The following is an 18,988-nucleotide window of genomic DNA, read 5'->3' on the forward strand; positions in this document are numbered from 1 at the left end:
TCCACAGGTAAGATAGCTACTAAATAGTTAAATGTAAGCTTGGGAGTTTATTGTTTTCAATGAAAGAGAAATATAGACTTTTAATTTGAGTAAAAGAAGAATGCTAACATGGGTCACTCTTAAACCATGTAAGTGACACCACACAAATTCATATTTGATCTGTGGTTGATGGTAATATAAATTCTACAGTTCCATATTTAGTTGAGGAAAACTAAAGTAAAAGTGGTGAAACAACAAATTTGTCATTTTTTATTTCATAAAGAGACATAACTAGAGAATGGTAAAATTTACGCGATCCATATTCAAACTTCATCCCTCAGCAGTGGGGGCATAAAAATCAAAATACACCATAATCTAACATGTCTATTAAAAAAAATTAAAGTTTTGACAGGAGATATACTATACTTATCAATGAAGGTTTCCATTTCTTACAACTATGAATAAAAACAAATATATTTGACATGAGCTATTTTCTTTTCTGCGTTTTTCTGTTTGTCTTTATCACATTTCAACATTTGAACATAAAACACAGGTGTCACAAGTTTCAAATTTGAGTTTTATTTATTTTTGAATACTTTCTTTCAATAGTGATGGACAGTGATGGACAGTGACTGACACTAAAGACAACACAGATTCTCTAAAATTAAACCAGCTAATTATCTCTGACAAGTTAAAGTATTGACCTTGTCAGAGAGATCTACATGTTTTGGAAGTATAATTTTCATGGCAAAATTTCTACAAAACAGTTTAACAAAATTTTGAAAATCTAATATTCTGCAGACATCCATATCAATTTTTTTACATAATTTTTGTAAGTATAAGTTTCATGGTAACGTTTGCGAATATTGTATTCCCTTTTGTATTTTATAATTTGTTATCTGCTAAAACATTTTACAGCTTTTTGAAAAGAAAAAAAGAAAAAAATATTTCCAGACAATCAAACTTTTAAGAAAACCTCTCGAGATTCAGTCACTTTACACTTTAATAGCCTTATTTATTTGATTTTGTTAAAAGCTGCCTTTTAAAAATGTTAGACAGAACTTATGTTGTTGTTGTACAATAGGACAAAATTGATTCCAAGATTTCTCCATTTCTTATCCTTTGTAAACTGACTCTAGTGTAAAGAATTCTATCTAATTTTTCTAAATGCAATTGTTAGTCTCACAAATAAGACATTGTCTAGGATTTCACATGTTTCAATATTTGATAGTATTTTCTTGCCATTTGAGTGCACATGGCAACTCATTCTCTTTCTTGCTACTGGTAGATATGTAAATCATCAATTAGTCCTTTCTATGTGGATTCATTTATTTTTGTGGATACCAATATTTCGTAGACTCGAGTAAAATCGTTGTTTTGTGGATATTTGATTTTTGTTTTGCCAAAGTTTGCATACAAGCCTATAGATGATGTGTAATTCATTAAAAAAAAATTATTTGTGGTTAACTCCCACTCACTCATGAAATCCACAAAAATTGGTATCCCACAAATAATGATGAATCTTCATATGTATTTTTCTCTTATAAACAATAACTGTTTCTCACCTCTCAGAATCTTTGTCCTTCCAGAAGACAGAGTATACTAAACTCCCTTCATTTAATGGACCAGTCTTCTCTAGACCACTCTTGTCTGGGTCGTTCCATTTCAGTGTGACGAAATCCTTTGAGACGATGACAGCTTGGAGGTCTTTTGGTTCACTTGGTAGGTTGATCTCGTTACCAATGTTGCCACCTAGATAAGTCGGTAGTCTGTAGTTTCGGGTTGTTGTTGGAGGAAGGGGTACATCTAAAGGGAGGGGTGAAAAGAAGAAGGAGAAACAACATAAGCAAAACAAAAAATAAAACAACATGCAATAACAGATGCCCAGTGCTCAAACCTTTTTAATTCTTCTTGATTTTTCTATAAAGTGCTAAAATTGTTATACTAAGTTATTTAACCATGTTTTCCACTAACTTTGAGGTACAATCTCAGTTTAAGAAACGTGATCTGTGAACATTTGGTATACATTTGAACAGCAATGTTTATTGAAAATATAGGACACAGTTGCCCTTCCTTTGCTAATAGTTAACAAAATTGTGTAGCATTTAAATTATGCTGCCCAACCAGGTCGAAACAATACAGTAATACTGTCAAAATATTCTCAAACGTCTCTCTTTATTTTACCAATTCAACAAAATTAGCTAAATTTTCTGAAATTTCCTATGCAAAACAAACTCATCATAGATGCCAGGACTAAATTTTGTATAAACACCAGATGCGCGTTTTGTCTACACAAGACTCATCAGTGACGCTCGAATCCAAAAAAGTTAAAAGGGCCAATATTTTCTTAACTTTGCTAGTTTGAGCACTGGATAATTAGATGGAAAATTCAAACACATTCAATTAATGCTTTTTATAAAATCTAAAGAAAATAACCCAAGATAATAAATAGTAAACCACACCATAAAATAAATCAATATACATGTACATCAAGAGTTTATAAGAAACATAATTATATACCTATACATGTCATAGGGGTACTTAATTAGTACATTAGTACTATATTTTGAAAAACAGTATCAAAATGAATGTGAAAACTGTTGAATACTGTAAATTTAGAAATTATTAAGACATTTTTAATATTGCGCAAAAAATGCAACAAGGTTACATAATCCCAATAATTTAAACTCGCATTTTGGATATTTTCATATGAATTAAACAGGATTTTTCTCTATATCACTAAAAATAAAATTGCAATTTTAATATTATATTACAAAATCGCAATAATAAATGCATGCAATAATTCTGAATTTACAGTAAATTTTAGAAAACAGTATCAAAATGAATGAGAAAACTGTTGAATATATATATATACAAGAGATAACCAACGGAGCTGGTATGCTATAAATACTTAAGAAACATGTGAGTTATAACAATAAATCTAAAGTGACCTGTTCAATCATATTCCATCCAAAGATTTATAACTTTTTATAGTTCTGCTTAAAAATAACATTGGGCTTCGACTTACTAATAAACAAATTCTTTAAACACTTGAATATGTAAACAAAAGAAGGTTATAAAACATCTTATTTAAACATTAAATGTAAGCAAAGTGGATAAATCTGAATTACACAAGATTAAAAGAATTTAAGGTTTATTTTCTCTCCTACTAGATCTACACAAATCATTAACTAACAGCTCTCTAGAATGATTGAAGCATTTTCCATAATAAAAACTGTGAAGAATTTTACAACAAATGGAAGTTTTTAACGACCTTGACTGGCTATACAGCCCTTGCATGGCAGAATTTTACCAACTGAACATACTTTTTTTTATATGTGTTCCTTGTTAAAAATAACACAGACCTTTAATTTATTTACCAAAATTTAGTCCAAAATCTTATGTTGTTTGGATTGATTTATGATAATTTTTAATGTTAGGCCCAAAGCCTATTATAAAGAGAGCTGATATTTATTAAGTGGATTAACCTTTGAAATCTGTATTCTATTTTTTTTTTTAATTGTAAGAGATATAAAATATTCCAGTAACATAGATACCTAAATCTTTTTTCTGGAATTATCATTTTTTTTTTTAAATAAGTATTAAAGATGGACTGTGCATGTTGCCAAAAACATCAAGATACTAAAAATAAACCTGATGTAACAAAATACACAACATGCAAAGGATAAAAGGGTAGTACTAAAACAATAAATACAACAATATGTATCTTTTAAGGTGGTACCTAACACTACAGGGAGATAACTCTGTAAAATCAGCTAAACGTTTTAATTACATTGTGTAGTTAAGGGAATATTAAGCTTCTCAATGATCAAAATAAGTGTTTGTCAAACTGCTATATAACCAGTGTAATTTTTCTGATAAAACGGTTGGTTCAAATTTTTAATTTTTTTTATATTTTTGTCAAAGGGTCAAAGTGAGTACTTTGTCAAAATTTCAAGAAAATTAAACGAGCCAAATTAGTTTTAGTTAAAGTGTTGGGTACCACCTTAAGTAATAACAATAAGTTTTAATTCTATCAAGAGCTGTCTGAAAAGGTCAAATGGCATTTCTCTGATGCAGTATTTATCACATCTGATGAAGTATTCAGCTAAAATAAAATTAACGGTACCAATTTTCTTGCACCAGATGTGCATTTCGACAATACATGTCTCTTCAGTGATGCTCGTGGCCAAAATATTTGAAATCCAAAGCTTATATAAAAGATGAATATGAACTTATGCTAGAGCCTACTTGAGCTTGCAGTGAAATGTCAGTGTTCAATGTATAAGGCCAAACAAAAAAGTATAAGATGAAGAGCAGCAATTAAATCCCTGTTTCTTTGCCAGAGATTTATGAATAACCCTCTACATTCTTTAAATCCATTTTCAGGATTAAAATCTAATCTTTTTTTAATAAATAAAACTTAATGTTAATCTTAGTTCAAGCAGTCTGCACCAAAAACTACTAGTCCGAAGACCAATATTCTGACATTTTTCTTATTGGTCCAAACAAAATTTTGCAAAAACTTAATAGTCGGAATGAAATTTTACTAGTCTGGGGCATCCGACTAGTGGCTAACCGTGCAGACTGCTTGATTCAAGATATTTGAATAAAGTTGTACATCTTAGTAATTTCTTTCAAGAACTAACAATTTTTTTAAAAAGCTCTTGATAAAATTCAAAACAGAATTAACCAATTGTATGATGGATAGCATTCCCATCAAGGTTAATGTTTTAATAAATTTAAAACTTCAAACTATCTGTATCATTAAATCAAAGGTAACATGATAACACAATAAAATATTACAAATCATTAAAGACATTATCCTCAATGATTTAAATAAGCCTTGTCAGTTTCAAGGCATATTTTAACACAAAGAGTAAAACTTAATATTACTTTGGTTTTTTTTTTTAAATGATACATTTACTTGGTTCATTTAAAAAATTATCTATTTTTATCATTTTCTTGGAAAATATGTTACATTTAAAAAAAAAATTCTTATTGCAGTTGAATTTACCATATATCATTGTATATTAAATAAACAGAGATTATCATTGTATATTAAATAAACAGAGATTTTTTTATTTTACACAATTAAAAGAACCTTTTTCATAGGGAGATAACTCACAAATTAAATGCCCTCATATACAAAGGGGAGATTACTCACTCTGATTGACAACCATTAATTGTACACTGGCCTGTACATTTCCAACTGAGTTATTCCCAAAACACTGATACATCCCTGCATCACTCTCCATCAAGCCAAGTATCCGTAGATGTTTCTTTTCAATGATGTGGAAATAATCGGACGGTTTTAACAACTGTCCATCTTTCATCCAAACGACTTCTGGTTGGGGACTCCCAATGATGTCACATTTAAATTCAATGTCAGAATTCTTGTGTGCAATCCGGTTCAAAGGTTGTTGATGGAATTTTGGGGGTACTGTAAAAAAAAAAAATTCCTTTTGTTACTTTATCATAATTCAAGTTAAAGGAAATAATGTTGAGGCAAAAATATAAAAAATAATTGTGTTCAGTATTTTTCCAAGTATTTTTTTTTAATATATACCAGCAACCTTTCCTTTTTCCATAATTTTTTGGAGCAAGTGTTTTTTATTAAAAGTCTTAAGATTGATAAGTTTTAACTATTAAATATTTAATATTTGATAGTAGATTCTTAATTTCCCCCTCCCTAAACAAACTGGAATCACCCTTTGAAGAACAGATAACAGACAAAAGATTCAAACCTCCCTATTTTCATGACTTTTAACAGCATGTAAATGTAAATCTAATCTAAATGACTGTTCTTTGCTTAACATCAAGTGGCAGCATTTCAAACATATTCAGGAAGACAATAATATTCGAACAGGCACCAATAGCTGCAATTGTGAAGTGCATTCCTTGGGTCCAATGTATGTTTTAATGTAACACCTAATGTTGTTTTTCAAATCATTTTTGTTTTAAAATATGACAGAATTGCATATCTGTACACCTACCAAGCACAATAAGACTGGCATCTGAATCAGCTGAGTCCAGGAGATTTTCAGCTCTACATGTGTATGTACCAGAATCAGCCTCATTAGCACTGTAGATCTTGAGACTTCCTCTACCTACAATCTCTAATCTACCCTGAGCTTGTCTGAAAGTAAACAGAAAATGTGAAAATAAAAATATAAACACAAACTCAAATTAAAATGCAAGGAATAATTTCCTATCCTGAATTAAGATATAATTTGTACTTTGATTCAGGTTTAAAAATTACTAAATGGTAAAAAGTAAGTTAAAATATCAGTTAACTTTAAAAATACTTTAGATTTTTTTACGTTTTCAGATATATCTCTACACCTAGAAGCCAAAGTTGTCAACGTTTTTTTTTCGAGGGGTAGCAATCTGGTTTATCACCCTCTGAGCTAGGGTTTATTTAATTTATTATAATATATGTTCTGTTATTACTGTCTATCAAATTTCAAATTCAAAGTTATAAACTATATAATGTTCTCAACATAAGGCCAATTAAAATTAATTGGTAGATTTTCATCCCCGTCCGCCCCGATTTTTGTTATTTTGAAAATTTTTCGATTTCTGGATTTGTTCATCTCCGTCTCGGTAACCGTCAAAAATTGTGTTTCCTTTCAAACTTCCTGTTCCAAATTTGGAAATAAAAATTAAAAAATAAAATCCTCCCACCCGCCCTATTTTTTTCAAAAATTTGGATGAAAATCTACTAATTAATTTTAGTTGGCCTAAGAATCATCAGTATTTAGTAAAGCACACAATTCATCAAAGGTCTCAGTGAAGGGTGCTACAAGTAATTTATCTCCCTCTTATCAACCAATCACAATCTGGCATTTTCCCATGAAGAAAAAAAAATAATTTATGGCAAAACCATATATAGTAAGCTATAAATGTCACCCCAAAACTGTTCTATTCAAGAAGACTAACTTGAGTTCTATGACAAACTTACTTGAAGTCTATGGCATTGCCGTCTTTAAGCCATGTTATTGATGGTTCTTTCTGTTGTGTGTCTCGGCCATTAGCACCACAAAACAATGTTACAGTTGACCCAGCCTCAGCATGTGTGTCCTCAGGCGTGTATACGAAACTGGGTGGTAATCCATTCAGTATCACCTCTATAATAAAATAACAAAGATATTAATATATAGTAATACTAGATTAAATTAGGGTTGTTTAGCATAATATATTAGGGGTACCGTAGATTAATATTCTGGGAAATGACTTACAGTGTATTCATTTATTTTTGTGTGTACCAATTTGTTGTGGATTACAGAAAACTTGCATGCACATGGATATCTAACGGTGATATTGTTGGCTTTTTTCAAAACTACCTCTACCCTTTTTTATTGGGTAAAAATATGCCTCATTTTTATCAAATTGGGAAATTTATAATATACCATGAATTTGGCTGGAACTTTAATTTTCAAACCCCCTTTCAAGAGGTAAATCATCATTTGAAATATGACCCCTTATTGTCAGTGATGATACATAAATAGACCCTCAAATCTGCACATATAGTCATTTTAGGCATGAAAAATGTTTAAATGAGTGTTTTTCAGTTTGTATTCATGCACAATTACTACCATGACTATTGAGACTGCACTATTTGGGAAAAAAGTTGTCTTTTTGGGAATAATTTTAAGCCATTTTTTTCAAATTGGGATTCTTCTCCAGGGGAAAAAGGTTATTCTCCGGTAATTTAAGGCAAACAATATCACTGTTTAATTTCATGGTTTCGGTGAAGTCTGCATACAAGTATATAGAAAATTTGTTACTCATTGAACATTTACTTTCATAGTTCCCTGTACCCACGAAAATTGGTATTCACAAGAGTTCATGAAATCTTTTTTCCCCTGGTGGTCCTTAAAGAAAATCTGCTGGTCCTCACTATTAATCTGTTGAAAAATACTAAAATTGTGTCAGTCCTATGCAAAATTTTGGTGGTGAAATCCTGAGGACTGACACTTTTCGCGAACTCTGTTAATTCAGCAAATATTAATGAATCCACAGTACTCGGTTTTATCATCTACCAATGTTTAGTTGATAATGTTTTTATATCTCATCTACCAATGTTTAGTTGATAATGTTTTTATATCTAATTTTTTTTTATTTCATCAACCGAGAAGAGGAACTTTTTTTTTTATTTTATGCATCTCAATTCGTTCTGATGAAAAATTATTGACACAGCTTTGACAACACCCATTGTTGTAGACAATGAAATAATTAACCTTTAATGGTGAACAATTGCAAACACAAGATTCAAAAGGATACAACAAAAGTATTCAAACATTTTCTGGCCTTTTAACAGAGAGAATAAAATCTTTGATGTGCAAAATTTACTTATATTTGAAGCCAGCAAACAAAAGCCAAGTTGTGAAATTCTATAGTTCTGTAAAAGAATTACATAACTTCACAGAAGAGCCAGAAAACATCAATCATTTAATTTCTGTGTAGAAATTTCAAACTATTCTCGCTTTTCTTTGACAAACAGAGAAATGTGTCTGTTCAATGCATTACGATCAATACTAAAGAAAATTAAGAAGAATTATTCAAATTTACCTACATTTGCCACCTACATCAAAAGACATGTTTAATGTCGTTTCAATTTACATGTCACTGTGACATGACTTGTCGGCCATAAATAAAATATGAAATAGAATTTAACTATTAGATTGTCTGAACCAGAACGATTATTTTTGTTTTACACTGTTGTTATTCAAACAAATGGGATGTTTTTTAACTTTAACATTTCCAAATGGAGTATAGCCCATGTATCGAAGACAGACTTTTGACAAGTGACAAGATTGAGATCTTTTATAAGGCCAACATTTTATTTATAAATGTCTGGTGGCCTATTATATCTTACATCAACTTCAATTGAACTCTGGTGGAAAGTTGTCTAATTGGCAAATCATAACATATCATCTTTTTTTTATTGGGACCATATGTTATTGCTATTTTTTGGGGGAATAAAAGGAGATATATATAGAAAAAATGTCAAGACACCAACTGCACAACAAACGAAACTTACTTAATTATAGGGGAGGAGGATTTTAAAGGAAATGTACTGGCCCGATAAACAGCTAAAAATAAATTACATTGTACATTATGTACCTTGCCAAAAACAAATTGAAAATGGATGTTATGCACAACAGGATTAGCAATACTTGAAATAAGGTTAAAATGAATATTCCCTCACAAAAACAATCCTCATGTCTTGGCTCACAAACTTTTTGGCCTTAGAAGGATGCTTAAAAAAAAACCCAGTGTTAACATGAAAAGCAATATCACAAATCTAAGGAAGAGATGCATGTATTAACTTTATAATTTATACATTATGTCATATATATATATATTCATGATATTGTGACATGTTCAGCATGACGTAACATAATTATTGTTGTTATCTTAAATCGGTCTGACCGGGTCAACCAATAAACATAAAATCACACTTGCTTGTTAGGAACAAAGTCAGTCTTGTCAATTGTTGTCTGACACAAGTAGTCATTGGCTAATGATATACTGGTGCAAGACAAAAACAAATTTCAACAAAAAATAACAAGTTTTTTGGGAAACCACAAAAAAGTTCATTAAACCCATAAAATAAAATCTGTTATTTACCAGACAGATATTTCTTTATTATAACCAAATTTACAGAGTGTTTATAATAATCAGTGCTTACAATATTTTCTACAGATTACAAATTCCAAATTTCAGATGTTGACTCCATATCAGATTTGGTGTTACAGCATGAACTTCATACATGGTTTAAAGTTTTTTTTCATGATTTTTTCTATTTTCTTAGATTGTGTTTTAATTGGCCATGTTCTGTTGTTTTCATTCCCACTGGCACTGTGTAAAGAATTTAGAAATTGTGACATTTGGTATGAATCCCCGTCTTTAATAACAGTGACGACCTTTAGTTGACCTACAAATGCATTTTTCTTGTTCATGTTTTTCGGTTTACTGTCTAAAACTCAAAACATTGAACAAATCTCTTTCTTAACGAGGAAGTAATTTGCTAACAATTTCCAAACGCTTTCCCTCCCACACTGACTGATCACTCAAAACTAATTATCTAAAAGTGGGGAGGATGTAGTAAAAATTATTCACATTTGGTCTGAAACTCTGTTTTAAATAGTTATGACCTTATGTTGACCTACAAATGTATTTTTTTTGTTCACATTTTCAGCCTCCCGTCTAAAAAACTATTCCTCCTAAATCTCACATTTTCACATTTTTGCACTTTCTGTCCTAAACCTTGAAACTTAACTCAAAACATTGAACAAATCTTATTCTTAACGAGGAAGTAATTTGTTAACGATTTCCAAACACTTTCCCTCCCACACTGACTGATCACTCAAAACTAATTATCTAAAAGTGGGGAGGATGTAGTAAAAATTATTCTACAATTTACTTAATGAGTTTATAATGCCGCTTTAGTTTGATATTTATCCGGTACATATATCCCCTTTTATCCACTGTGCATGTTTCATTAAACTCAATTCATTCTGCATGTTACATTCTTTAAATGATTAAAATATCAAAATAGGTACTTGATGCACCAACTACCATGTTAGAGCGAAAATGCACTGCACGAATAAAGCGATTTTGAGACCTGACAAAACATGTTTAACACCTCCGAAATTTATGTACCAGTCCCAAGTCAAGAGTCTGTGGCCTTTGTTAGTTTTGTATGTTTTTCTAATTCTGGTTTATTTATATGTTTAGAAGTTTTAGTAGTGTGACATCCATTGTCGCTGAACTAGTACACATTTTGTTTAAAGGGAAGCTGAAGCTGGCCTCTTGTTTAGGATTTACTGACTGTGTTGAAGACCCATAGGTGGGGCCTAAATTAAAATATTGTTTGTTTGCCCTTTTCCGACCCTATGTTTTGAAACAGGGTAGGTAGGTAGGTAAAATATTTTATTTTTTTCCCCAAAAAAATAACTTGGCTCGGTATATTATTTGTCATGGGTAGGCAGGTAGGTAAAATATTTTATTTTATAGATACAAAATCTGCATAATGTCATTTTTTTTTCCGTTTTGTTTTTGCAAATAAGTTTTCCGCTGGGACTATTAGTTTTGAAAAAAAATATATAAGAGATAACTTTGTACTGGTAAGATAATATCCGGGCAGACATATATTACTAGTAGAAAAAGTCCCTAGAGTGTTACAAATTTCGTGTGTGCCTTTTTTTCCAATAAAAATGCTATAAGACTTAAAACTCAATTGTCACGTATTTTGCATCACATTTATAAATGATCTGTATGGAAAACTTGGCGATTTTACTGCCAGATATTCTCCACTTTACAGGGTTTTGTCACTTTTGGTTCATGTCAGATATAAATAATTTAGCAGCATCGTTAACATAATCATTCTGATATATGCGGATCACAAAAGGCCATCCCTACATAGAATACAAAGTCCGTTTACAAATTAGTTTGTACACACGTTAATACTTTTGTATCAAACGAACTTTTTTGTAAATGAACCCTGCTCTTTAAGTTTAAAGGTACAGAGTAACGTACTTCATATCATGATTTCAGAAAGCGTTCAACATCGATTTCAAACAAATGCTTTGAAACTTCAAATGCAAGTGTTCATGTCAAACGCTCAGGTGATACCAAACGGACTGGACCTTATACGTAAAGATAAAACCCGAGGATTCCGGTAAAAAAGTTTTGAGCGGGAAATACAAATTAGATTTTTGGTAGGAACGAAAAAATAAAATAAAATAAAATCTTGCTGGTAAATACAAATAAAAGATTTTCAGGCGGAACGAATTGATAGGGTTGGTCGGTAAAGGGCAAACAAACAATATTTTAATTTAAGCCTGGCCTCAATGTTTTTTGCACTTTCATCGAGTTGTTGTCAACTTGTCACTGACACATTCTCATTTCTAGGTTTCAATTTGATGAAAGTTTGCAAGAGGAGCTTTCTTTTAGCTGTTTAAGTGTTGGGTTGCTGTCTCAGCCATTATTATTTTATACCCTACATATTGCTTTTTATGTTCTTGTTATTTAAGTGTTATGTACATGCCAGAATTCAAATTAATGAAATTCAACTACTAACCAACATTGGCATTTTGTTCTAACTTTGCCATTCGACTGCTCATCTTTTTATCTACATTCTCAGCCAGACAATGGTAGGAACCAAAGTCATTAAACTGTACAGGGTATATTTCCAACACCCCGTCCAGATGGACTCGGACATTTTTCTTCTCTTGCAGCGGTATTCTGTCTTTGTACCATGAGATGTTTGGTTTTGGCACGCCATCAATGACACAACCAAACATGGCCGCATCGTAAAGGTATACTGATAAATCTTGTGGTTCTGTACGAAATGTTTTTGATAAATCTGAAAGTAAAGTGAAATTTTTATGAATAAAGTGTAAATACTAATGCACCATAACATCTGCTAGATACAGAAAATGCTTTATAATTCTGAGTTTAGTATGACATCCATTATCACTGAACTAGTAACATATTTGTTAAGGGGCACGATGAAGGACTCCTCTGGGTGTGGAAGTTTCTCGTTGCATTGAAGACCCATTGGTGGCCTTCAACTGTTGCTGCTCTATGGTCGGGTAGTTTTCTCTTAGACACATTCCCCATTTCCATTCTCAATTTTATTTTCTATTCATTTGTAATAGTTACATGACAATTAAGCAAGAAATTAAAGAAAATTTTCTATAGTGACTTTGTATCAATGTTGAAGACCACATGGTGACCTATATTTGTTAACTTCTATGTCATTTGGTCTCTGGTGTAGAGTTGTCTCATTGGTAATCATACCACATCTTCATTTTAATATTTGATCTTTGCCCTTGTACAAAACACAAATGAACAAAACAAAATATTTAGTTTTTATCACTAATGTGTAATACATATTTACATACTATAAATTAATCAGCTATAGCTAAATTATTCAAAAAATTTACAGACGTTAATAATTAAACTCATAAAGTATGGTTTTCTCATTAATGTCAATTTTGCATTTATTTTAATTACAGCCTTGCATGAGAAACAAGTTGTTGTTTTGTTTCCCACAATGCATCTGGATTTCTTTCATGTCAGCTTCAAAAAGCTTATCTTCTCTTTTCATTTCATAAGAGTACATTAAAACGTTTAAAGTCAAGATTATTCTATTTGATCTCAATTATATTTGAAGAATGGTTACATTCACAGCACATAGTACAAACAAACCTTTGAATTTTATGATTCAATCATAGTTCTCATTTGAAATCTTCATTTTAGTAACATCCTGAAGACATTTAGCCTCCATTTTTGTAGCCTCAAGGCCTACTCATTTTTCTTAGAGACATTTTTGTTAAGACTCTATTGGCCTGTAGTTGAAATTCCAACATGATCGATTCAAATTTTACAAGTTTGGGATAGTTTAAACATATTTAATTATAGTGGATTGGGAAACAAGTTTTGCAACTTATATTAATCCCTTTCCCCTTTGCGGGTGCGAGTGCTGCCTGTAGGGGCATAAGCCTGCTCTTTTTCGAAATCTACAAGGGTGTCTTTAACATGCAAGAGATATGGCTCTCTCTTAACACGGGTCAGCCATTTATCGTCCCCTTCCGACGGACTATCATCGTTTCCTCAAGACCATTCTCGCAAATGGTGTCAAGTTTGGAATGATGGGCCTGTATCAAAGCATGGTGACTGCTTGTAATACAATTGAGATATATGCTTTTCTTTAACCCACCATTTATCATTCATCATCATTATCATCTAATAATAAATCTGATATCTGAAAAAAAAAGAAGAGAATATTTGATACTTACGAGCTATATGAAGATAGGCTTTTCTGCTAACAAGCGTTCCAAGCTCAGGCACTGTGGCTTGACACTGATAAAACCCCATATCTGTCCCCCCTGAATGAACTGGTGAAATAAGTAATGAGCCATTCTTTTGTATTAACCTGAAAATAGAATAGAACTTCAGTTATTCAACATGCAAACATTTGTATGTGTAAGTAAAACATTCTCTTAGACCATCTGAAATTTCAAGGAACAAGCAAAAATAGGTTAAACATGTTCCACCAAACTTGGTGCATGAATCTTCTTGTAATGTTTTATTTACTTTGCAAACTACTTCTCTCATGGATTATTTAACTTATGGTCAGAAACTTCAGAAGAAATTGAAGTAAAAAAAACAACATCAAAATAATAATCGGTAACAGAAGAGGCAGATGTCTATAGACATCGGGTCATCACTACTTATTTCGTCAAGACTTCAGTTAAATACTGTAAACCAACTTATTTCCGTGGATACTTTATTTCGCGTTTTACCCTTTCTAGATCACTTCGCAGGTATTTGATTTTGCGATTTTCTGATTTACTTGATGAAGTTTAATAAGGAATAATTGAAGTTTTACATATTTGCGACGATTTAAATTCGCGTTTTTTTTTCTACTCGCGAAAGTTGCGAAAAATAAATCGCTCGCGAAAATAAGTTGGTTTACAGTAATTCTTTTAAAAAAGCAAACTGGATTTATGTTAAAAATATATAAGTATATTATGGGTTCCAGTAAAAAATTACAATATTTCACTCTGTTTTGTTTGTTGCTACACTTAATTACTAGAATTGCATGATAGCAACTTTTATGTATAACACTTTTGAACTCAGAAAGTTATGAGTCATTATAAATATAACCATTATGACTGGACAATAATGATTTATAAATTAACCATATTTTATAATTCAGAGATAAATCGTTCTGATAAAAATAGGTTACAAGAGGAAAACACAATTCCCAAAATACTAATCCTTTTAATCTTAAACCAGATATCTGCATTTATATCAGATTGACAAAAATACAATTATTTTTTATCAAATACCAATAATTTCTATTGAAAATGTGCAATATAAAAACAGCTAGTACTTTTATATGGGAAAATGGTTGAAATTCCCCCAAAATGACCCTCCATCCAATATGTCAGTGGTTACTGAGATGGTCAAGCTTTTTATAGTGCAACATAAAAAACAGAATATTAATGTCCAGCGGATGATTTGAAATCAATATATCCATATACAGGAAGTTTATGGAGAGAATAAATAATTTCATCTCCCCAACAATGACAACAATCCAGGAAACTGTTTCCTGAAGTAAAAATATTTCCAGACAATTTATATATCTAAGTGTTTCATTTTTCACATGATATGGCCTATAAAATTATATTTATCACTGAAAAATCTCATAAATAATTTAATTCAAACACGTTTCATTGGTTTTATGAAAGTGTTCATTAAATTGCAAAAATAAAAATAACCAGATGCTCCGCAGGGCGTAGCTTTATACGACCGCAGAGGTTGAACCCTGAACGGTTAGGGCAAGTATGGACACAACATTCAAGCTGGATTCAGCTCTAAATTTGGATTGTGATTAAATAGTTGACACAGCATAGGTTTCTGACACAGAATGAATGTGTTCTAATGAACTTAAAATTTTTGTTTCTCTTAGAGCAATTCACTATGCTGTTGAATATCAATCCTCTCAAAAAAATGTTTGAAGAAATTTTCTTTTTTATTTATGAAATTTCAAATGAGAAAAATTGAACCCAATTTTTTTAATCACATCCCCTTTTCCCTTATTCCAAAACTAATCTCAATTAAAATTTCTAATGGAGTTTGCAACAATAACTACTCATTTAAATACATCATAAAATATTAAGATGTAAAAAAACTGCTTGTTATCACTGAATGGTAAAGATTATTTTAATTTATAAGTTGGTAGTAAAAAGTGAATATACATTGTATATTGTATATAACAAAGATTTAAGTTGATTCTGGACAAAGAAAGATAACTCCAATTAAAAAAAAATCTTGCTATTGCACAATATTTTGCAATTAGATATTTCTTGCTTACTATTCTGGACAAAGAAAGATAACTCTAATTAAAAAAAAATTTGATATTTCACAATATTGTGCAATTAGATATTTCTTGCCATTGCGCAATACTGTGCAATTGAAAAGACTTGCTATTGCACAATACTTAATATAATAATTTTAGATCCTGATTTGGACCAACTTGAAAACTGGGCCCATAATAAAAATTCTAAGTACATTTTTGGATTCAGCATATCAAAGAACTTCAAGATTTCAATTTTTGTTAAAATCAGACTAAGTTTAATTTTGGACCCTTTGGACTTTAGTGTAGACCAATTTGAAAACAGGACCAAAAATAAAGAATCTACATACACAGTTAGATTTGGTATATCAAAGAACCCCCATTTATTCAATTTTTGATGAAATCAAACAAAGTTTAATTTTGGACCCCGATTTGGACCAACTTGAAAACTGGGCCAATAATCAAGAATCTAAGTACATTTTTAGATTCAGCATATCAAAGAACCTAACTGATTCATTTTTTGTCAAAATCAAACTAAGTTTAATTTTGGACCCTTTGGACCTTAATGTAGACCAATTTGAAAACGGGACCAAAAGTTAAGAATCTACATACACAGTCATGACAGTTAGATTCAGCATATCAAAGAACCCCAATTATTCAATTTTGATGAAATCAAACAAAAGTTTAATTTTGGACCCTTTGGGCCCCTTATTATGTTGGGACCAAAACTCCCAAAATCAAACCCAACCTTTCTTTTATGGTCATAAACCTTGTGTTTAAATTTCATAGATTTCTATTTACTTATACTAACGTTATGGTGCGAAAACCAAGAAAAATGCTTATTTGGGTCCCTTTTTGGCCCCTAATTCCTAAACTGTTGGGACCTAAACTCCCAAAATCAATACCAACCTTCCTTTTGTAGTCATTAACATTGTGTTTAAATTTCATTGATTTCTATTTACTTAAACTAATGTTATTGTGCGAAAACCAAGAATAATGCTTATTTGGGCCCCTTTTTGGCCCCTAATTCCTAAACTGTTGAGACCAAAACTCCCAAAATCAATCCCAACCGTTCTTTTGTGGTCATAAACCTTGTGTCAAAATTTCATAGATTTCTATTAACTTAAACTAAAGTTATAGTGCGAAAACCAAGAAAATGCTTATTTGGGCCCTTTTTGGCCCCTAATTCCTAAAATGTTGAGACCAAAACTCCCAAAATCAATACCAACCTTCCTTTTGTGGTCATAAACCTTGTGTTAAAATTTCATAGATTTCCATTCACTTTTACTAAAGTTAGAGTGCGAAAACTAAAAGTATTCGGACGACGGACGACGACGACGCCAACGTGATAGCAATATACGACGAAAATTTTTTCAAAATTTGCGGTCGTATAAAAATGATTTCTTTTTTATTCAGAATTAAATCTTTAGCCAGTACAAACATAATAAAATTAACTTTTTTTATAGTAAAATACTAAAATAAAACATGTTATATTTTTTGACCTACTATTCTTCAAAGCATGTCGAAAATATTTATAATTATGTTCAGTCAACATCCATTATAAAGTCAAAAAACTTTGTTAGGTCGAGTCATCATATAATATTCTTTCAAAGAATTTTATGAATGTTTATAATTAGGTCAAGTCATCATATGATATTTGAAGTTCAAAAGTATTCCAGAATCTTCAAGTCAAGCATTGATGCTTTGAAAACGACATATCCAATCCCGTTATGTAGACATTCCCAGTATAAAACTTCTGTAACTGAAGCAAAGTTCACTCATTTGAATCTTTGAACCAAACATTAGCGGCTTCCTCTCTCTGGGGAGAACACACTGCACTCTATGCGCTTTTAATAAAGTTACCTTAAGTTTTTTAACATCAATAAGAAATGTTCCAGTTCAGATGTACTTGTAGATATGATCAGATTTACTGATAATATTTAATCTATTTTAAAACTGGTAGAAAAATTAATTATAACTTCATAAATATTTAATAATCTGATGCTTTTTATTCTGCCGCTATCAAAATCATAGGGTTATTACTTTTTAAGCAAGCTAGATTACTACAAAACTTTAGGAATTTTGGACTACATGTATACACTGTGGGTCTCATTGGGGTCTAAGCATGACACGGGATTGCCGATTTTTTTGTAACCGTGACATGTAAAAGAGAATAGCGGGAAACGAGAAATCACAAAAAAATGAGAATTGCTTACGTACATAGTGTAAGAGGGATACGGGAATCTGACAAAACAATAAGCAGGATCCAGGATCAGAACCCCCCAATGAGACCCCCTACACTGTATAGCATTTGTTGGCAAGGAAAACAATTTTGATTTTCAAACCAATTTCATTCTGACAGAGCTCATTCTACTTTTTCACTTTTTAACAAATTCACTGTTATTTCAAACAAATTCTGACAACCCTATATTAAAACAGTATAATCTAGTATATAAAAAAAGCAAAAAATACAAAATTAAAGATTTACTTTCAAATTTTTTTAAAACATGTTCAACCTCTCAAATAATAAGTTGAATCAAGCATTCTTAATATGGCGGAACAGCTTGAGTTCATAAATACAACAGCTCAACAACATTATCAGATACTATCAATCCTCAGTCAATATGTCCTCCGTCAATATTGCATGTCTAACAGTAATATAGCTACGGTAATCATATCATCAAATTGCATTTTTTCTGTAATTTTTACATCGATGATGCAGGTCTGCTGTCATTGAAAGCCTGTTATTACACAAGATGAAAGATACGATAAAAAAATGTTAGGTTCAACAATTAATTTCGATTATTTTTGCCATATTTTTGACAAGGGAGAGGCATGTCAGCTGTCATCTTTAGCATGTTTAACCACAAGATTGTAGATACTGAAGTTTGAATGGCAGGAACAATTAATTCCATGCAATTAGAGAAAATCTGAGAAATCGTAAACTCCTGAATGAATATAATTATATCTTTTGAAACCTCCCCCTTTTTTATCATGTTTTTGACAGGGTAGGATTAATTTGTGGCTTAAATGGATCTTGTAACAAGTTTTATGTCTAAGTGAAAACATATAGGTATAAATATATCTAAGAGACTGTAAATAACCAAAAGCTGTTCATCATGTTCATTG

The 18,988-nt window shown here is 31.1% G+C and overlaps 1 protein-coding gene across 9 annotated transcripts in view; it reads right to left on the reverse strand.

Moving 5' to 3' along the window:
• Positions 1-18,988, reverse strand: part of LOC143052197 (neogenin-like) — an 86,629-nt gene that overhangs the window by 33,527 nt on the left and 34,114 nt on the right. For 8 of the 9 annotated variants that reach the window (XM_076225172.1, XM_076225169.1, XM_076225171.1 and 5 more), the window contains exons 4-9: positions 13,794-13,930; positions 12,071-12,355; positions 6,944-7,109; positions 5,976-6,118; positions 5,147-5,422; positions 1,545-1,785 (exon numbers count right to left, since the gene is read on the reverse strand). In XM_076225172.1, coding sequence (XP_076081287.1) covers positions 1,545-1,785; positions 5,147-5,422; positions 5,976-6,118; positions 6,944-7,109; positions 12,071-12,355; positions 13,794-13,930 — 1,248 coding nt within the window. The remainder of the gene's footprint in view (positions 1-1,544; positions 1,786-5,146; positions 5,423-5,975; positions 6,119-6,943; positions 7,110-12,070; positions 12,356-13,793; positions 13,931-18,988) is intronic. The other variant, XM_076225166.1, reaches the window with a different exon arrangement.

Source organism: Mytilus galloprovincialis, chromosome 11, assembly GCF_965363235.1.
Source record: "Mytilus galloprovincialis chromosome 11, xbMytGall1.hap1.1, whole genome shotgun sequence".
In the NCBI taxonomy this organism is placed as follows: Eukaryota; Metazoa; Mollusca; class Bivalvia; order Mytilida; family Mytilidae; genus Mytilus; species Mytilus galloprovincialis.